This window comes from Columba livia, chromosome 1 (assembly GCF_036013475.1).
Source record: "Columba livia isolate bColLiv1 breed racing homer chromosome 1, bColLiv1.pat.W.v2, whole genome shotgun sequence".
NCBI lineage: Eukaryota > Metazoa > Chordata > Aves > Columbiformes > Columbidae > Columba > Columba livia.
In genome coordinates, this window is record NC_088602.1 from 207,598,204 (window position 1) to 207,620,066 (window position 21,863).

Consider the following 21,863-nt stretch of genomic DNA (forward strand, 5'->3'; position numbering starts at 1 on the left):
GCCAGTTTCCCACTCCAGATCCTCCTGCCCACTACCCCCAGCATCACACCTAATCTTACAGCACAGGAGGAAGCCACAGGACCCATGGTGCTGAGAAGGTCTCCCAGGGATGTCCCAGGCAAAACCCACCTCTGACACCCTCAACCCCTGAAAGAGGAGCACAAAACAGGTACCACCTAGTCTTTTTGCACACAACAACCTGGTCCGAGGTTAGGTGTGTCTGGAAGAGAAGATGTTTCAAACAGCCATAGCTAAGAATGTAACATGATGGGACAAATGAACAAGGCAAATCTTCTCTGTTGACTTCCCTCTGCACCCCTCAGCAAGCATCCCCTGCTATACACAACAACAAAACTCTGCAACCTGAAAAAATTCAGGTTGTCCTAGTTATTTACTTTTTTTCGGTGAGCATTTCTTTACGTGTCTGCAAAGAAATGCCTGCAAAAGAAGCTTCCATGCATACAGCCCTCAAGTGGGGTCCCATTGCAGCGCTGGAGGTGATGCTCCCAGCCAGCACTAAGCCCCCGGGGATCGGGCCCTTTTTGGGGGCAAACACGGGAGGAGGCCGGGGGGCCCGGGGGCGGAACGGGGTGGCGCCGAGGAGGAGGAGAAGGAGGAGGAAGAGGCGGCGAGGGCAGCTCCGGCGGGGCGGGGGCGGCTGCGGCGGGCAGCGATCGCTGCGCCGAGCCGGGCTGAGACGAGCCGCGCTTAGTCTGGCGGAGCCCAGCAGAGTTGGGCTGAACTGGGCTCAAGCCGTGTCAAGGAAAGCTGAGCAGAGCCGAACAGAACCAGCTTGCGCCGAGCCGAGCTGAACCCGGCTACATCGAGCCGAGCTGAACTTGGCTGAACCAGGCGGCGCCGAGCCGAGTTTAACTGAACCAGCACCGAGCTGAGCCGATCTGAACTGAACTAGGCAGCTCCGGGCCGAGCTGAGCCGAGCCGGGCTGTGTCGGGCAGAGCCCAGCAGAGCCGGGCTGAACTGGGTTCAAGCCGTGCCAAAGAAAGCTGAGCAGAGCCGAACTGAATCAGTCTACACCGAGCCGAGCCGAGCTATACTGAACCAGGCTGTGCCGAGCCGAATTGAATCCGGCTGCACCGAGCTGAGCCGAGCTCAAGTGAACCAGGCTGCGCCGAGCCGAGGCGATCCGAGCCAAGCCGAGCTTTGCTGAGCTGGGACGAGACGAGCTGAGCTGCGCGGGCAGCAGGTACAGCCTGCGGTGCGGTGCGGAGCGCGGCGGGGATTGCGCGGCACCGTGCGGATGTGCGGGGGGTGCGGGAGGTGCGCAAGGGAACGCGGTGCGCGCAGGAGGTGCGCAGGGCAGCGCAGGAGCGGTGTGCGGGCAGGAGATGCTCAATGGGACGAGAAAGTTTGGGGCACCCTGGTGCTGCTGGCATCTCATTTTACCTGGAGCGCTGGTCGGCTTCAGCAGTTCATGCTCTCTTACGGGATTTTAAAGCTCTCAACTTGAAACCTAGGCAGAGTTCTTTTTTTTTTTTTTTTTTCTTTTTCTTAAGTAAGAGTCTAAACTGCTTTCAACTTCTACACCTGATGCCTTTTGCGACTGTTTGTGGTTTCATAATCACATTTTCCTGCCTTTAAAAAGTGTTGTTTTCTCCCATGTGCCTTCATGCAATACAAAGAGGGGAAAATAGGAAAAAAAAGAAACAATGAAAACTGACTATAACCAAAGCGTTATTCAACTCAGTAAACAAACTGGGGAAAATATAGAGGGAAAATACTTTCCCCTGCTAGGTTCTGTGATGTTTTGTAGGTGTTTCTTGGTTACGGCAATGTGTAATAAGACAGCTGGATAGAAGTCTACTTCTAGAGGAGATGCTGTATCTCAGTAGCTGGGTATATAATTTTCAGATCAAATTTGTAATATTCTAAAAACCAGCACTGTGATAAGTTTGAAAGTAGATTTAAGTGGTAAAGAGAAATGAACTGCCTCCATCCCTCCTCTGCTGCAGAGTGTTGTGAGCTGCATTTCCTTTTGAAGGAAGGGTCTCAAAAACCCAGCCTGGCTGCTCAGTTTTGAGACTTGGGTTATGTTACCTGCATGCACGCTGAATAGAGACTCACTATACAGTGCTATTTTGAGAAGGGTTTGAAAGAAATTAACAGCTCCCAATAGAAGCTCCTAAATGGGCTTCTGTGCAGCTACAAAGTTGGTCACAAAAATATAATCACATAGGAGTCATGTTGATTCATCTATGATTGATTGTCTGAGGCTAATAGCTAAGTCAGGCCTTGTAGGGAGATGTAACATGTTTATTATACTAGACAATTAACTTGAGAAAAGCAGAGCTGCTTTTCAGTAGCAAGCCCTCCTACAGGTTTTATATATGTATGATACAGATATGGATATATACCCAAAGCAGTGCTTTTGTGCATGAGAACCTACTGTTTTCTGCTATTGGATAACTTGATCTAACAGACAACATCACCTTTCCCTATAAACCTGCCTAATAAAATGGCTGTCTTCATAACTGAATAAAATGATCTACTTGATTATCCTCTGCTGCCTGGTGGCCAAATATGTCTTTCAAAATATCCCTATAATATTCTGCCTTTTCACATGTATTCTGCATGTGAATGAAGTTAATGTAAGTAATGAAGTTAAAACTCTTGGGTGCAATCGAATCCTGTTTAATTGTAACTTCAGTGCAACTAACTAACTTCTCAGCTGTGTTCTCCGGTAGTGTGATACTTTACAGGGGCGGAAAGCTTTTTATGGGCTCTTTTCTAAATTTCCACCGGCGAAACAACAGTAGCCAAGAAAATTACTTCAGCAGCTGAAAGCCGCTCAATTGAGTCATGGTAATAGCAGATTATTTAGCGGGGTTACTAGAGCAGGAAGAGATAAAGTTTCACTGAACTTGCTATTAAAAAAAAAGAAGGCGGCAGAGGGGAGGGAGAAGCAGAACTATTTGCGGTGAACAGGGCAATGTTCTGACTTTGGTATTTTTTTAGGAGCCAAGTTGAGGGACCAGCAAGGAGCACCAGCTCCAAGGAGGTTCCTGTCCCACCTGATTGCAGTAGAATAGGGCTGCATTTAACTGGAGGTATCAGATGGCCTCCTGAGAAAGCTGCTTTACTGGAGCTGCCGTTGGCTGAAAACCTGACATCAGAGTTGAATCTAGATCCCAGTGCAGGGCTCTGGGTTGTTGCCTTTGTCTCTTTTGTGGTGTCTAGGCTGGACATGAGACTTCGACATCCACCAGCCTTCACTTGGCAAAGCTCCCTGAGCCACGCTGATCCCCTCACTTCCCTCACATGACTTTTTGGCCAACCCCTATGAAAACACCTGATGAATTAAGCAAATCATGTTCAGCCTGTGCAGAGGTTTCTGAGTTAAAAGACTCTCTCCTTTAGGATGATGCTACAGTTGCACGGGCATACGCAATGCAGAGCTTGGTTAGACCTCCCCACTTCTGCATGTCTTTTGGGATCATTTTCAAAGCCCTACCAAGGATTCAGGGCCCTATGCTGAATCTCCGTCCTGCACCTCAGCAGCCCCCCTGTGCCCAGGATGTTTTTGTAATCGCACCGCTACACTGGGTAAAACTTTTCTTTTCTTTGCACCTAGGAGAGCTATGAACAGAGGGTTATTACACTGCAAGGGTGGAGCTAACTGATATTTTTTTTCTGCCTCAAGTGTGTTTCCTTTCAAAGAAAGTCACTCAGTTGAGTCTCAGAGCTTCTCACGGGTACACTGTATGTCTCACCATCACGTCAGAGGTGGAGGCCCTCAAAGGAAAGGCTTAGAGGGAGAGACGAGGAAGGTGGGATGGAGGGAAGGAGAACCCCAGCAGCTTAGCTTCCCAGCATGATGAGTTTTTATTTTTCCTCCTTGGGATATATTACAGGTTAGTCTCTCTATATCCTCCCCCTGTGTTCTGAAGAAAGTGGTGTGGTGGCAACTTTTTGGCTTCTTCTTATTTGGCTTCTTCTTATTGTCTAAGCTTAATTGCAAATAGCTCCACAGCAAGGTGAAGTACTAAGCACCTTCCAGGGCTTTGTCAGGTGGGCTGCTCTATAGGAGCTGCTCTTGGCTTTTTTTCATATATGTTTGTGGATCTCAGTTAAAACACTAGGCTGCAAATTCTGCTGTCACTTCCCATTTTGCTGAAGCCAAGATTTGTGTAAGCAGAGTGTTGTTCTTTGCCTAAGCTTTGAAAAAACGATTCTCAAAACAGAAAAGGAAGAGAAAGTCAATACGTTAGTATGAACAACCAAAGTCAATACGTTAGTATGAACAACCAAAACTTATGCGTGAAAACATCTGTAGGGTTAACCAGAGCCTTGATTCTATAATCACAGGTACCTACAGCTTAATGTGCATGAACACATGGCCCTTGCGGGGTCACTCACGTGCCAGCTGCCTGTTCTCACGTAGAAACGTTTGCTGGATGGTGTTTGGGTTGGCCATCAGAAGGCAGTCGGTGTTAGCCTGCGAGCTCACCGTGACGGTTTGTTTCCATTCCATCACGTTGTTCTCTGTTTGCCTGCACTTGAATCCTCACCAGAGTGTCTTACTCCTGGTTGTAAGCCTGTCTGGAAGGAAAACATTGGCAAATGCAGCATGAACTACAAACCCTTCTCTGTAGCCAGTTGCAAAGTGCTTTATGTGTTTGTTTGTTTGTATTAATTTTGTGATTTGTAAGGCCTGTTGAAGTTTTTTGTCACCACCAACCAGATCACATGCAGCAGCATAGATAGGGTTTATTAACTTTGATGATATGTGTGGAACAAATGCATGTTGTTTTTCAAATTAAAAGCAGCTGTTTTAAGCAACAGATAATTCCTCCGGTTTGTGTCGTACCTTGTAGCAACACAACTGTTTTTGAGCAGCTCGCTGGGGCAGAATTGTGCCATCCCATTTTGGTGATGTTTTTAGTTCTACCTATGCGTAAGAATCCTTTCCTGTGTTTGCTCCTTTTGGGCAGAAATCCTGCATGGAAGAGGTGTATGGTTGTATAGAATGTACCCAGGGCAGGATGACAAGAAAATGGTGCAGTTTTCACAGAACTGTACCTTATCTCTCTTACCACGGTGTCATGTGTGTGGTGCGGATGCAGGGTTTAGTTATCTCTAAAGTGAATTTCTTGATATTTATCTGAGCCGTAAAGAGCCCTGCGATTTACAGGTGATAAACTCTACATAACATTTTTCTGATTTTTGTGAATGGTCATTTCCACATCACGTTTGACCTGTTTTGGGCTGAATTGCTTCTCAGTAATCAGCTGTCTTGACTATTATGTCTTTTAATTTGCTTGTATCCCCTTTTTCTTATTGTTGTCAAGTACAAATGTCCCACTTATCTTCAGGAGATACAATAATGTAGTCACAACTTAGGCATAGGAAATACCAACCCTGAAAGACAAAAAAATTTCCAGTTGATAAACGAGTCATAACAGGGACATTATGAATCTTGTGGTCATCTGTGTATCGTGCTCAGTCCCATTCTGTTGTTCCTGTGACTTCTGTTATGTCTCCTGAAATTGCCATTTAATCAGAGAAATGAAGGGAATCTTAATGCTGAGACTAGTTTAGGGCATCCTCACCCTGCCAGGTCGGCAGGGTTGGTGGGTACAGCTCAGCATGTGAGCGCTTTGTGCTGTGTCCTCTGCAGTGTTTATCCTCCATGGGCAAGTATTTTAACCTGTGATTGTTTGCCTGGTGCTTTGTCACTAAACTGTCAAGTACTTGACCTGCATGTCAGTCTGGACCTGGCTATTAAAGAGGAGTAAAACCTCCATGCTTTACATCAAGATTGTGGAGAAAGTAGCTCTGAACTCCCTGGGAGGTGCTTGAAGGTGAAAAGAGGAACCTCAGCCAGAAGAACAATGTGAAAAACCCCAGGATATCCACAAACCAGGCCATGAACTTGACTGAGCGATGTTACTGGGACTGGGCGTAGATTTCAAATGAAACAAAGCAGAAAAGATTATTCTGGCCCATTCTGTTGCCCAAGGCCAGGGCACTCTTGCCCTTCCATCAGGAGATGATGCCACTTCATGGGCAGAAGAGACTTTTTGCGGAGAAACTGTACCTTTCATGGCATAACTCTTTATTTGTGTCTCATTGGTAATGCCTGCTGAATACCTGAGTTTAGAAAAAGAAAAAAGCCCTGAATCTTACCCCCACTGATTATGAACTAGAAAAACAGGAAAAAAAAATTACAAGAAATGTCATTTTTTTCTAAAATAAAAGTGTATTAGTTTACCAAATTATTGTTGCATTGAAACAATATCCTAGCATAGACAAGATACCTACAATGATGAAAGATTCAGAGAGTTTTCATCCAGGGTTGCCAGACCATGAACAGTTAAAGGAAAGAATGTGATGTGACATCAAAGAGAGGTGCCTATAGGACGTGGTTGGAACATCCTCTGTGATATGTAAAGGAATTCAAAGGTGGCAATAAAATCCTTTCTGTACTTAGCACATTATAATTATCAGCAAACGTGACAGTAGAAGAACTGTCTCCATAATTACTACTGCCCTGACCAGGATGAGGTAGTGCATGAATGCATAAAAAAGTTTGATCCTAAGCGGTTTACTAAGTACATAGGAACGAGTTATAGCAAAGGTAGCAACAACATGGTACATATGGAAGTAGAGATGGTGACAGAAGGGAATAGAAGGAAGGAGGAAGTCGTGCAGCCTTGTGTGTTGCAAGACCATAGCTCTTCATGGGCATCGTGGTGTGCTCCCAGGTAAGGTGTTAGAAGAGCAGAGTCTAAGCTGGAAGCTTCAGGTTGAGAGATTCAGTTGGTTTTAGAAGACAAGAAAAATAAAGGTGTTTTCCTTTCCAAGACACAGTTGTTTTTTTTTTAGTTCTTTAGTGGAAGTATTTTGGTCCACGACAAAATTTGATTCTGAACACTGTTATCTTGTGTCATGAGAATTCAGTTAGAGATGGCACACGCTTTTCCACTCAGTTGATTTCCTGGAGCTTCCAAGATGTACCGTGACCTTTTTACATGGTACAGAAAGGTGTTGTCTCCACCGCCAGTGTCCCTGGCAATAGTGCTCATGGAAGATGTGGTCCCATGGATAAGCCTGGTTGACAGAAAGAATGAGGAAATGAGGGAACATAATCTATAGTTGCTATAAGGCAGTATGGTAGGTTGGCTGAATTGAAACATTTCAGACTTTGTGCCTCAGTTTCCTAGAGTGAAACCCCATTTTTTCTTCAGATTTTTTTTTTTTAATTGAAAAAGTTGGTTTATATCAAATATTTTTGACAGAATTTTCTATGGGAACAAAAAACACCTACTCACCACCTGCTGTGCATGGAGGGTTTTATCATTTAGATAAGCAGGGAAATGATGTTTGAAACTGATTTGAAAAGGTCATTCCAGGCACTGGGGTTAACAGGGGAGAAGATGTGAGCGTGCCTGCAGAAGTGGATCAATGAGTGGAGGTGGTGGAGTAGACCTCAGACTCATCACGACAGCAATGTGGGGCAGGAAAAACCCAGTGTAGGTAGACAGTCTGAGAAGAAGGTGCTGATTGCAACGAGGTGGGCAGAAGATAGACAGGTACATGGTGAGAGGTGGGTGTGGGGCTGGAGACAGCTAGCAGGTTCCTCCCTACTGCAGAAGGGTGAAGGTTTAAGCTAGAGATTCACCTGTGTTTAGGTCTAGCACACTGTATGGAAATGATCTTCAGTTTTCTTGAAGCTTTGCATCTTTCCTTGGCTTCATTAGCCTCATTCCCAGACATGAGGATTCATGCTTAAACACCTTGCCAGAACAGCTAATACAAGAGCATCTTTGTTCTTTGCTCCTCATGACAAAGAAAGAGACACTTCCAGAAAATGTTCCTGGGACAGACTGAGCTAATTATATCCTGTTTGGTGATAGTCAAGGCATAAGACCTTTCTATCTGCCGCTTCTTTGTGGAAAGAAGTCCATGTAGCCTAGAACCAGAGTGGACTCACTTGGTCTCTGCCACAGTGCAAGCGTTCCTTTTCCTGAAAATCCCACCTTATGGGCAATATGGAGCCACTGTTTACTTTCTGGGTGGAAGGTGAGGTCTCAGGAGATCCAGGTCAACTTAGTGAACCCAAATGTTTATCTTAAGTAGCCCAAAACAAGTCACAGTCCAAACTAAAGCAACCCTGCATGATCATGCTTCCACAGTGATCTTTCTTTTCCGTGTTGGCACATCTTTGGTGTTAAGCAAAGTATTGGGGCTTGCTGCCCACCCTTTCCTGATGGACAGGATGCACATCTCCACCTGATAGCTGGTGCAAGCCACAGGATGTGCTTCTGAGAGCAAGCGTGTCCCATTCTTTATTGTGTGTCTGGAGTTACTGGCTATGCTGCTAAAATAACAGGGCTGAGCACTGTGCTGCTATCAGCAAGACCATTTAAGTGTCAGCACAGTCTCACCTCTGGTTGTGACCAGTTTGAGCAGTACTCTGGCAGGCAATAGCATATGATAGGGACTGTTCCCTGCAGGCAGGATGGATTAGGATCTTCAAGGAAGGGAGATATACCAAAGGGATAGATGTGCTTTTGCTCTTGGGACCAGGGAAGGTATCTTAGTCTACTTGGTGTGGGACATGTGTGTCCATGTTCTGCTGATCCCAACAGTATTGCTTCATTTCACAATATCAAAATGCCTAGTTTGGGTTTAGTAGGAACTTCATGATGTTCTACAACTGTCTGAAAGGAGGTTGGATCATGGAGGGTGCTGGTCTCTTCCTCCAAGTTGCAAGTGGTAGGACTAGGGGAAACAGCCTTAAGTTGCACCAGGGGAGGTTTAGATTGGATATTAGGAAAAATTTATCCCAAGAAAGCGTTGTCAGGCATTAGAACAGGCTGCCCAGGGCAGTGGTGGAGTCACCATCCCTGGAGGGGTTTAAAAGATGTGTAGATGAGGTTCTTAGGGATGTGGTTTGGTGCCAGTGTCAGGCTAACTGTCAGACTCAATTATCTCAATGATCTCTTCCAACCAAAGTAATTCTATGATTTTATGATACTATGACCTAGAATCACCTGCAGCCTGTGTACTGGTCACAGGACAGAAAGCAGACATACCTTTGCCCTCAGGAAGAGATGTAGCCAGAAGCAGGTAATGAACCTAATGAATTGTCCTTGCGTGCTACATATAGCAAGTTTTGGACCTCAGCAGAGAAGGTGAGAAGAAATGGCTCTCCCTGGTCACCAGCATGGGCCTGGTCCTCACTGCTGTGTCTGGGCCAAGTGTTGTGGACTAAATCACAGTCCTAAAAAGTCATCTATGAGGGCACAGACTCCTCTAGACTCCTCTGTTTCTTACCCTGATAAGCATGAAGCATTCAAAAGATCTGCATCTTTTGGTACAGCAGACAACTTACAACCCAAACAAATTTTGCTCTAAGGCAAACACAGATTCCTCTTCTGTCATCACACCTGGATATTTCTTTGCAGAGCAACCACCCACCCAGGCCAGGAAATGCAATTCCTGCCTCATACACCATTGTACCACAGGTTTTCTGGAAAAAAAACAAATAAACCCAGTCCATCCCAATAAGCAAAAAGGCTGTTGCACCACTATAAATGCACACATCTGCTGAGAGTGTGGATTTAATGTAACTCCTCTCAGGGATGCAGGGATCAAGGGTTAAAGAGTACGTGTTCTTAAAGCAGACTGGCTGTAGGGCTTTGGCTGACTCATTTTGTGAAGTTATTCTGGTGTTTTCCAGGAGAAGAACCTCTCTAGCAAATGTACTTATAACTTTGGACTGCCAGTAAGGTTTTCTTGGGTTTGGTAGGTGTATATTTTATCCCTGTTTGTCCTCATTGATGCAGTAACTCAACACTTTGGACACAGTTCTTTCCTTGGGACCAAACATGTGGCAGCAGTAGCCTCATTGTCAGCTAAGTGTCTCTGTCTGAGAGGCTGAATTTAACATGCAATCTAAATAAACCACCCAGGTACGTGGCCTTAATTTTATTTTTTAATTAAAAAAGAAAAAAAAAATAGAGAGAAATGCTAGTGACAGCAGGATTATCTGCAAACTCACACATGTAAGGTTGGAGTAACTTTACTGAAAAATTGAGGCTTGTTGCAGCTTTGCCTTGACACAAGTGAAGTACTAATTCAGCTTGGTCTTTTAATAACCCTGTGATATTTTAAGCAGCAGATAACAATCTACAGGGATACACAGGGACTCCACAACCAGCAACAGGACAGCACATTAATGAAGTAGCCAAGCTTTGGGTTCATCTAGCACTGTAAATCCCCATGAACTTCGCACTGGATTTCTGCAAGTGCACTGGGAACAGAAATTTATGTTCTATTTTATTGCAATATTAAGCTTGCATGTGGCTAATTTTTCACTTGGATTTGAGCCTTTTCTTTTGAGGAGGTTTTTGATGTGGTCATTTGATTTTGCTGTGGAGTTTCTGTGTGCTGGCGAGCCTGCTTCTCTCCTGGTGTAAATCAGCCATGGAAGTCAGGAATAGATGCAGTGGGGGAATGATCAGTCTCAGCGAAAAAGGAGACATTTTGGGCCTGATATGTTGAAAACAGAAAAAGCAGCTGGGGCTTATAGAGATTTGTTCTGGCTTGTGAATGGGATTTAGACAAGGTCATACCCTACTTATCCACGGAAACCAGAGAGACAAATGCTGATGTGGGAGTCACTGTTCTTTGTCTTGAAGGACTGTGTGCATGCTGAGAGCTGAATTTACCCAGGTTTTCCCCTCCCACCCTTGCAGTAACACTTGCTATTTATGTTTTGATTTATAACGTTGGTGAAATAGTAAAGAACGTGCATCCTCCAACTTCCGTTTTCATCGCCTCTGTCCCCTCCTCCCCCTCGTACAAGGGGAGGGTGTTTGTCAGAGCAACTACAGATGTTGGTATTAAACCATTTGAGCAAATTAGATAAAGTCTTTTGAAAATGTCTGTCTCTCCCTGTCCCCAGCCCTTGTCAAAGCAAGGTGGTTCTTTGTAGTGTGTTTTCTAGAGAAAACGGAAAGGATGGTGCTTTTACCAAATCTTATAATTAGAAAATTCAGTTATGTAGCTTGTGTCATTTTTTCCAGTTCCTAGTTATTAGCATTGTCCTTCTGCCCTATTTAAAGAGTTCAGAGTCTGTTGCGCTTAGGCAAAGCTGTAGAGCATCGTTGTGTCTTCAGCTTATTCATCTCTCCTTGCAGTACATATGTCAGTTTACTTGAGTTTTGATGCAGATAAACACCCATAAGCTGATCCCCGAATTTGTTTAAGTGCTGACTGGTGAGACACCATGGCTGGGAGCCAGTCCCTCTCGTCTCAGAAACCTAAATGCCACACAGACATCTTCACCTGAACTATCTGCCTGGTCTCTGTTGGCTCTTTCTCAAGAGGCATTTGAGGTCACCAGGCATTTCACCCATTTTTGTCATTTTAGTTTATATGGGGATAATGGAAATTGAAAACCCATCAGGTCTCTTTCTGTCAATTATGAAGAGACCCCGGGGTGAATATTCCATCTGCAGTTGTATACGGCGTAAGTAGTAGAGTGAATTTCTGAAGTTAAATGTCAGGAATCCCAGTTTGTTTGGGCAAAGAAGAAAGAGGAGGGAACCTCCAGTGTGTCAGGATCAATATGGACCCATATCAATGTGAGAGAGGTGGCCATAGGCTGGTTCATGAAGACTGTGAGCCATTCTTTTGGGCAGAGGATCCCAGTAGTAGAAGCATCACCAGCTACAGCTCGTGGACCTCTCTTGTTAATCACACAGAGGGAGACCGTGGTGGTGGATGAAGAGTGAGCAGCGGGCAGGGGCATAGTAAACAAGCAGGACAAGCTTTGGACCACAGTACTGATGTGGGTCTCTACGACCGCATCTGGAGTATTGTGTCCAGTTCTGGGCCTCTCAGTTCCAGAAGGACAGGGAACTGCTGGAGAGAGTCCAGCGCAGCCACCAAGATGATGGAGTGGAGCATCTCCCGTGTGAGGAAAGGCTGAGGGAGCTGGGACTCTTGAGCTTGGAGAAGAGTAGACTGAGGGGTGCCCTTATTAATGTTTATAAATATGTAAAGGGTGAGGGTCACAAGGATGGAGCCAGGCTCTTCCTGGTGACAACCAGTGATAAGACAAGGGGTAATGGGTTCAAACTGGAACACAAAAGGTTCCACTTAAATTTGAGAAGAAAATTCTTCACAGTGAAGGGGACAGACACTGGAACAGGCTGCCCAGGGGGTTGTGGAGTGTCCTTCTCTGCAGACATTCAAACCCGCCTGGACACCTTCCTGTGTAACATCATCTGGGTGTTCCTGATCCGGCGGGGTGATTGAACTGGATGATCTTTTGAGGTCCTTTCCAGTCCCTGACATTTTGTGATTCTGTGATTTTGTAATTCAGTCCTTTCAGGGAATGCCATACATGCTTGCTGAAGTCCCAACAGCCACCAATATGCCCCTTCATGGTACAGCTTCCACTTGCACAGCCCCTCTGAAAAATCAGGCTCTGCACTTCTACATTAGACAATAGCTACACCATCACCTCAGAAAAATGGACTTTCCCCCTTTTGGGAGTGGTGAGGAATGGGTGGTAACTGATTGCAACCTTTGTCATTGCTAGAGCAAAGCACCACCTTGATTTATTTGGTCATCCCTTCCTTTTCTGATCATAGTAAAAAGAACCTCGTATGTCTAAAATAAACAATCATCTGTTGCATCTTTGCAAATGCTGCTATGACTGTAACTCATTTCGTCACACGGAGGTGGCTTTAGAGGTGGTCCCTCTTTGGGATTTTGTGAGTGCACCAGGACTACCTGCACTATTGCAACTGGATATCTGAGTGTATAACTGAGCTGTTCCCTGGCCAGTGGTGCGTGCAGGAAGGACAGACATCTTCCTTGCACGCTGTGTTGATTAGCTGAGAGTGATGCTGAGATGAGTCCATCATGGTTCGTGCACATCACAAGCCATGGTATTCTCAAGATAGCTAGTGTAGGATGAACATTTGTTTGCTTTATGTGAGGATCTGTGCTACCTCCAGAGCTCAGGGGACAGTGTCAGCTGATTAAAGGGGAAAAGAGTGTGAGTTTTGGGGAAAAGAGAAGCAGATACTGTCTGCTTGATCTTGAAAAGGCTCTGGGAAGACCTTATTGTGGCCTTTCCATACTTAAAAGGGGCCTGAAAGAAAAATGGGGACAGAGATTTTAGCAGTTCCTGTTGTGACAGGACAAGGAGTGATGGTTTTTAGCTAAAGGAGGGAGATTCAGGCCAGACACGAAGAAGAAATTTTTTACAGTGATGCTGACAAAACCCTGGCCCAGGTTGAGGTGGTGGATGAACCATCCCTGGAGACATCCCAGGCCAGACTGGACGGGGCTCTGAGCAACCTGAGCTGGTGAAGATGTCCCTGCTCATGGCAGGGTTGGCACTGGATGAGCTTTGAAGGTCCCTTCCAACCCAAACTATTCTGTGATTCCTAAAATTAATCTCCAAAGTCCCTTCTGTCACACAGAAGGAAGGTGTGGATGTCCAGTGTGGACTTCAGTTACAATTTGAGGTTTCTCTGACAAATTCATCCACGTTTTTTGAGGAGTGTGTGGTAACACCAAGCACACAAGAAGCTTCATTCCTGACAGATGGCTGGACAGATATGTCAAGGATGATGTCAACATAGTCTGCCAGGAGGCAGAGGGATGAGCAAAAAGCTCTTTTCCTGCCCAACATTTCCTTGATTCTGTGTCCAAATATCTTTATCAGATTTCCAGATTAAATAAAGACATTAAACACCTCTACTGCTGAACAAGGTTAACTGCATGCATTAAATTGTGCCTGTAGAAGGGAGGATATTAATGTGTCCCATTATGGTCCTGCCTCCCTCCTTATGACTTTTTTATTTAAGGTAAAATAAAAAATAAGTGCAGACACTGTCACTGGCAGGAAGTTGAGTGCATTAACAACCGTCCTAATACAAGATAGTGAAGTATTTGAGGCAAACTCCACCTGTGTCGTTAAATATATGTATGTGTGTATACATATATATATATATATAACAAGAAGTCTTTGAACTAGTGCCAAAGTCTTACAGAAATACAGGAACTGCTGGGCTAACGAACAAGAGGCCAAAGGAAAGGAGATATTGTAGCTATATCTCAGTTCAAGATATTTTTATTTCCCTCACTGCATTGAAAAGCTCTATGAAATAACTTTGTGTGCAGTACTTGAAGAACTGGGCACTAGTGCTTCAAGTTTGTCCTGTGTTTGTTAGAAGGCAACTAAAACCTGAAAAGAGAATTCAGTATTTAAATACAATGGGTATAATTATTTTGAAAACATTTGTTTTGAGTTTGTGTCGCCCAAGTGTTGCAGAAATGGAACGATACAGGAAATTAAATTAACCAGAAGTTCTCTGGTAAAATAGGAAAGCAAAATGAACAAGTTTTTTAAATAATCTGAACCCAAAGGGAAAAAAAAGCACAAAAATGAAAAGATTTATAAAGGGGTGTTGTGCATGTTTCAGATGAGACAGATGAGGGTGCAAGTTTGCTTTCTTTCGGGGCCACACAGGACAAAAATTAATTAAATGTGAGGAAAAAATGGGTTATGGCCTAGCCTCAGGGACAGGACCTGGAGGGGTTTATTCCAAATAGCGAGTCAGTGGGTCTGCCCTGCTTCTCTTTCCCGTTTGTAGAAATAACAAGGATTTTAGCTTTCAAAATTTTGCCTCTCCAGAGGGAGGTAAATTCACTTTGTTTACTGGAAAACAAGAGGCCTATCTGAAAGATTCTTCTTTTGATGGCTCCTTCTATATGAGCAAACTAATAAGTGTCAAGGAGTGTCCCCGAGCACTGGGCTCTCTTTCCACTTCTAGAATGACTTTCAGAGCAGATGACCCTGGACAGGTAGGACATGTGGGGTCCCCACCTGAATTTTACTTTATTTTTGAGCTATCATAACTGTTAGACTTGAATGCATCTGGTCATGGATCAAACCCTACAATCCGGGTCCTTTTCGCTGGACATCAGAACATCAGCTGTAGATCTTACCTGATTTTGGCCATCTTTGGGGTAGACGTAATCACAGTGGGGAAACAGAAATTCCAGGATAGGATTGGTTTAACATGTTTTAGATGTCTTCTTCAGGATGGAGTGATGTACACCCTACAAGTACTCTTTATCAGATGTGGTGGGAGCTGGGGTGATAGCTCATATGTGTGCTGCAGTTGTCTGCCTATATTCATGTGAATTCACCCTTAATCTCTTCACTGACAGTGAGGCCACAATTTCCCAGTCCCTTTATTCCAACCAAAATGCAGTTGCTGCATGTCATCCCCCATATCATCATTCCTGCTTAGTGCAGGCCCCATGTTGGGTCAATTGAATCAGGGAATGGATGCATCTACAAACTTGCTTGTCAAGTAAAGAAGAGAAGGAATGTTTCTAGAGAACTGTGTTCCCTGATCCTATACCATACACAGACAAAACATTCCTGGAAGAGGTTGAGAACTTGAAGTTTGAGAGGGGGTGGAGAGCTGAACCACGTCTTTGGACATAGCCTGCAATTGTTTTGTGGAGACCTAAGGATAGCAAGGCATGAATTCCCTCTTTTTAAGACCCGGATGTACATGTGTCTGCTAGAATTGTTGTAGATCCCATCCTAGAGTCCAAGGATGTATGCCATGACCACTAGCATTCCTAGCAGCAATTTTCTGCAATTTCCCCAGTAGGATGAATACTAACTCTTTCACAAATGTAAATCTGTTCACCTGTGTTAACTCCACTGCAGCTAAATAGCTTTACAAGATCTGAAAATAATCCTGAGGCTCCGTTCTTGTGCACAACAAATGCAACAGGAAGAATACACTTAAATACAGCAGATTCCAAACAGTCATATTTCTAGGCTATATATAAAAGACAAGATCCTGTTACTGATAAATGTGACTTGCTCTAAATGCGGCGTCACAAGATGGCCCAGAGACTTTTAAAAAGAAATACCCATTCCAGTGCTTGCCACTGGCCCCAGAAAAGTCTGAAAGCCCCATTTCCACATGGCAGAAGAAATGCTTTTCCTGGCTCTGCTGTGTCTACAAGTGATGGGGAAGGGTTTGCATGGACAGCATCACATTATGTTTTGAAATCAAGTTGTTCCATGATGTTTTGGAAGGCTCTTTGGTTGCATGGAGTCTTGGGTTGTACCAATCCCACCAGAGACTGCTGGTCCTGCCTTTCCTTGTCCCCTCCCTCCACTGCCTTTGCAAAATGCTGCAAACGGGGTGACTCCCTTTTATGAACAGGCTGGTTTGATATCCGTTGAAATAACAGGTGATATGGGTACCCAAAATGGAAGTCACTTGAGAGTTATTTGGATTTGTGTTCCCTACCATATGGTCTGTGGGATATGAGGAGTCAGGGGGCAGAGGAAGGGATCTCAACCATCACTGTTGGCATTCAGTGTCACTCTCCAAGAACACCCTGAGGTGTGTTGGGTTATGCTCATGTGCAGTTATCCTCCAGCTGTATAAACAGATCTTAGCAAGGTCAGGACCTGTTTTTTTGGCTGGGTGGCACCTTTCAGGAGGTGAAGGCAAGTTCATACCCTTCAGCTATAACTCCTGGTTCCTTTCCCTCTTGGTGATGCTGATCCTCAGATTGTTAACCCAATTTGTGTGCACAGCTTTGCCTCAAAAATTGGAGAGAGTTGGAAATATTCCCTCTGACCTCTAGAAAATGAGGGTTTGATGACTTTAGGAAAGGAGCATCTCAAATCCAGAAATACTTCCCATCCCCTCTCAGCTGGACTTTATTCAGTAAACTGCCATCTTCACTGTACCATGCATCCATTTTCATTCAGCAAAACACAAAAGCATAAATCCCACTAGAGGCAGCTGTCCTTAATGCAGTTCTTCCGCTGATTAGGAGCAGGACCTCATTTCTTCCTCTGTCCTTAACCACAATTGATTAAGGATATTAAGGAGTTTATTACTTCCTAATATCATCTGGGAATTATTTCCATATGTTGCATTATTCTCCAGAGTGGGCAAATCACCTGCAAAGCAGGGTGCAGTATTGCCAAACCCCAATTACACTGTATTTGGTGCTTTATTGGAGAAGTTGCAGGTGGCCCTTTATACATAGACACATTTCATCCTTAGTTTACAGATACCTTGTAGTATCCTTTCCACTGGGAAATTAGGCAGACATTTTCCATATCCATTGCAGCTGCTTCTAGTGTTAAATTAAACTGCTGCTATTACAGCAAGACATTGCTGGAGCTGAGTTGTGTTGTTCCTTAATTGTTTATGGCTGTGGATTGCAGCCAAGCAGCAGTCCTGTAGTGGCAAATGCTGGAGATACGACCTGGAAAACAGATGTTTGGGCCAAAGCCAAGGTGGTTTCAGGAAAGACAGTGAGAGGGAAGCAGGAAACCAGTTATCTGTCTGATTTATTGGGCAGGGTGAAGAAATTCACCCCAGGGCAGAGTGTTCACACGAGGCTGGTACAACAGTAAAGTCCGATTTTAGCTAGCTTTTAAACCAACCTTTGCAAGGCTTAGGTGGACAGCTGTTAATTTGCTAGTGCTAGCACTAGGTGTGCCAAACCTACATGCTTTGCAGCTGGGTAGAAAATTCTCACTTGTTTGCCAGTGGCTGGAGAACATCTCACACAATATACCGGTTTATGTGAAGTTCCAGCATAAGTCTTCTAGATCGGATACAATGGAGGGGACTCTTTTGAGTTTAATGGCTTGGGGAATCTCATCAGTGCCGTATCTCTACAGTAGAGGTGCCCCATGTGAAGAGATCATCCTTAGGCATTCCCCTTTGCTCTAAAAGGAGACAAATGAGCTCAGCACATGCTAACAGTAGGGTCTGAAATAGGTCCAGCTCATGATCTGAGGGTGTCAGTTTCTCTCTATTCCTCTGTCAGGAGCCTGGGTAACTGCCTCACATGGAGACACTGATGCTCTACACATCTAGGGTTACATGATATCTGTCCCACCCATGTTTTCACAGAATTGCAGGCTGGCTGAGGTTGGAAGGGGCCTCTGGAGGTTATCTTGTCCAAGTCTCCTGTTCAAACATGTACACCTTGAAACAGTTGCCCAGGACCGTGTCCAGACAACTTTTATTATGGCCAAGGACAGAGACTCCACAACCTTTCTACACAACCAGTCTAGAGCTTCCTCACAAGGGGAGCAGGAGGAGCATGACTGAGCTCTTCTCTTTAGTGACCAGTGACAGAACCCAAGGGAATGTCAGGAAGATGTGCCAGAGGAGGTTTAGGTTGGACATGAGGAAAAGGTTCTTCACCCAGAGGGTGCTGGACACTGGAACAGGCTCCACAGGGAGGTGTCACGGCCCCAAGCCTGACTGTTCAAGAAGAGACTGGACAACATCCTCAGACACACGGTGTGAACTGTGGGATTGTCCTGTGAGTTGGGGCAGGAGTTGGACTCCATGATCCTTGTGGGTCCCTTCCAAGTCAAGACATTCTTTTCTGGGAAACCTGTTCATGAAACACTTAATTGCACAGAACCAAAATGGAATGTCATGTTGTGGTGGCGGAGGGGAGGTGAGGGGGTGTCCTGCTTAGTTTTTCTTAGTCTTGAATGCCACTCTTTAGGGAGCCGATCCACAGATCTGAACAGGTATTTTGCAGCACGTGAGATGAGTGACTTTTGGAACAGTGATATTAGTATTTAGCAGGACAAGATGCTTTCACAGTTTTAACTATGTTGTAACTACATTTATTTAACTGAAATGTGCCAGGCTCAAACTTTTAGCCCTAATTTTGTTACTTTAAACTTAAGCCAGTTAGTGTTACTACATGTTGGTGCTAAGGAGTCATCAGAGAATGTTTGGCTTCCTTTAGCAGCACTGATGTTCTCAGATACATGATGTGTTGACTAGTAATTCTGGCTAGCACCCTGAATTTTTCAAGCTGAGTTTCAAAAGTCCTGATAAGGGAGCACTTACAGCCCTCCCTGCACCTCCTCCTCCTCCTGTCTGTGGAACAATAGGTTCTTAAAGCCAAAGGTATGGGAACTGGGAGTTTGGAAGAGGATACATAATCTTCTCTTGCCCATCAGTCACCAGAAGAATTAATGGAATATGGTAGAGGCAGAGAGAACACATCTTCTTTCACACAAGGGTCCTGATGCAGATGTTTTGACAGCTGGCCTTAGTCTTTGGGTCTTGTTAGCTTTCCATACTGATGTTACATTGCACAGACAGAACATGCAGCTACTCAGATTCCACTCCTGCTGTCAGAGACACTTTGGTTTGTTTTTCCTTTTGTCTTTAGACTCAGTAGGCTCCTTATTTTTTTAAACAAAGGAAATGTATAAGCAAACAGAAATGCATATATTTCTTCCTGTAAAGAGATTTTTCCTACCTAATTTGACCAGATTTCTCTGCTTCCGTCAGTCCAGGAAGATATTTCAGGTTTTTTTTCCATGGACCACTCATACTGTTGCCATACACCACTGTACTGTTGTGCAGTGCCACAAATGCCCATTCTCAAAGAGCTATCTGTGCTTGAATATCTAAATGCAAGTGGCTTTCCAGAGCAAGTCCATCAGACACTTGGCTATCGTGTATCTAAAACACCCTTTGGAGAGATGCCTTTGTCACCCAGAGAACAGGATTGTCCTAATCCCTATATCCAGTCCCAGGTGGTGCTCTGCTTTTCCCACCAGCTCCTGTAAAACTGCAGAAGTGCTGATGTTTACGTGGTTGAGGGCAATGCCACATGCAGAGGTCCCCAGACAGTCTTCAGAGGAGATCTGATAGCTGCTGGTGGCCCATGATCTGTGCTTTCCTAGGGATACACAGCAGACATGGGTCACAGGATTTCCATCCTATCCTGTTGTCCCCAGAAAGCTGATGGTTTTCTTCTCTTTTAAGCACAGTATCTCTATCAGACAATAGCTACAGCTGGCTGCATGGGCCATCTGTTTGCAAGAGTAAGAGAAAGTGTTATAGTGTGAGTGCTCATTATTTGTGAGTATTCGGTCTAGAATAGCTGGTGTTGCAGTCCTACTGCTAATTGTAGCTGTTTATCTTCATTTTGTAAAACAGGAAGAAGGAGAAGATCTCGCCATCTCCAGGACACAAGCAAAACAACCTGCTGCGACCTGAGCACGTACTAACAAAAAGGTGTTCTGACTTTTACGGTTGCTCTAGACTTTTGCACAGGGGGGCTGATGGAAACTCATCGCTCTACACTGCTGGGTAAGAGAGAAGAGACTCAAGCAAGGGTCTATGTCTTGGTTTCTCAAGTTTTCCTCTCTACTTGATGGTCTTGCCTCCTGTCTTCTTAAACAGAGAGTCCAAGTTTTAAAACCAGCACAGCCAGAGGAGCAGTTATCCTCATCCTGTCAGCTGCGAAAATCCTTTCCATACTGCCCACAACTGAGATGAAAAGAGAAGCCCCTCTTGCCAGAGACTGAAGTTGTCTGTCAGGAAAATACCATTTATAGGTAAGAAGATGCACTTCCCAGCAATGAATCTAGATCTTCTTCTGTGGAGGATAGAGAAGATGCTCTTGGGATGGAGCATTTATGTATAATAAAGAGAAAATATGCAGAAGGCTGCATTCCACATCATACATCATTCAAATTTTTGCTGTTGTATTTGAATAATATATTGTCAATATAGTTGACAGGTATCAGCTGGAGATAGGGCTCAAGTCTTTTAACTTTGGTGGTCCAAGAGGCATACATCTGCAGCTGAGTTCAAAGTGCTTCTTGCTCCCCATTGACTACACAGGGAGCTGGGAACCACACGCTCAGAAGTTGACACAACAGTTGGGTGGTAAATCCCTGTCCTTGGGCCAAGGTGGCACAAGAATGGGCATCAGCTACAACAGTTGAGAATTTTAACTTCTGGCTTCATTAAGTCTTCCTTCTGGAAGCTCTGAAAGATACTATAGAGAAGACCAACCCAAAGTCTTTGTTGGGTTTCTTGGCATCGTGATTTTATATGTTTCTGTTTTCAGCTGCGTAAAATTATCCTGAGATCCTTTTTTCTTTTTTCCTCCACTCCGTACACAGTGTGGATCATATGATCTGAGTTTTCTCTTAATAGCTTCACTATGAATATGGGTCAGCACCCTGGCAGTTGAATGCCCGAGATCATTTCCATGCTGTATATAAATAGTACGCAGTTATTTCACAGTTTCATGTTCAGCTTGCAGGCTTCCAACAGCCTTGTATTCCCGAAACCCTTTCTATTCTCATAGCATTTGGGTTCTTGAACACGTGGCTCAACATAAATTACAGCAGGGGCAATCCCCGCCAAGAAAGTCCCGATTTAGCATCTGTGTATTGTCCTTCTCATTCCCCACGGCTGGTGTCGAGTCACTAGTACTCAAAGCTGCTTTTACAGGTGTTTCCAGCCCTGCGATGAGTTCAGCTACACGTTTAAGCCGACAGCTGAGTTACGGTACCTTATGCACGTTAAATGGTCGGTCCATCATCTTGAGAGACAGTGGAGGAAGTCAGAGAGTCTCCAGTTGGATGAATAACTAACAGCCGGCGTTCCCCTGCCCGACGGAGATAAGAGGCTGGTTAAAAACCAAGGGAATTTTTAGACTCTTCCCAAATATCGCCTGTCTTTTGTTTGACACAGGACTTGTCATGTCTCCCTTTCTGCGTATTGGTTTATCCAACTACGACAGTGGCCCTTACCTGCCATCCCAGGGGGAGGTGATTAACCCTTACTGTGCTGTGATGGTGAAAGAAGCCGTGGAGTCAGGTAAGTGGGGAGTTGTTAAATATGCACGTGAGCTTTTATAAGTCATATATGCGCCTTACTGTGTCATTACTGGTGTGCAGGAAGCACACAGGTAAATCTTCATGAGGGTTTGTAAAGTGATTTTTGTGTCTCAACACAGTGCGAGTTTGGGGTTG

The 21,863-nt window shown here is 44.6% G+C and overlaps 1 protein-coding gene across 2 annotated transcripts in view; it reads left to right on the forward strand.

Moving 5' to 3' along the window:
* Window positions 1-606: 606 nt before the first annotated feature.
* Window positions 607-21,863, forward strand: part of PRKCQ (protein kinase C theta) — a 67,258-nt gene continuing 46,001 nt past the window's right edge. Inside the window, exons 1-4 of one of the 2 annotated variants that reach the window (XM_065049298.1) lie at window positions 607-1,205; window positions 20,032-20,184; window positions 20,278-20,432; window positions 21,583-21,708. In XM_065049298.1, the coding sequence (XP_064905370.1) occupies window positions 21,591-21,708 (118 nt within the window). In that variant the 5' untranslated portion in view covers window positions 607-1,205; window positions 20,032-20,184; window positions 20,278-20,432; window positions 21,583-21,590. Of the gene's footprint in view, window positions 1,206-20,031; window positions 20,185-20,277; window positions 20,433-21,339; window positions 21,709-21,863 lie in introns of both variants that reach the window. The other variant, XM_065049299.1, reaches the window with a different exon arrangement.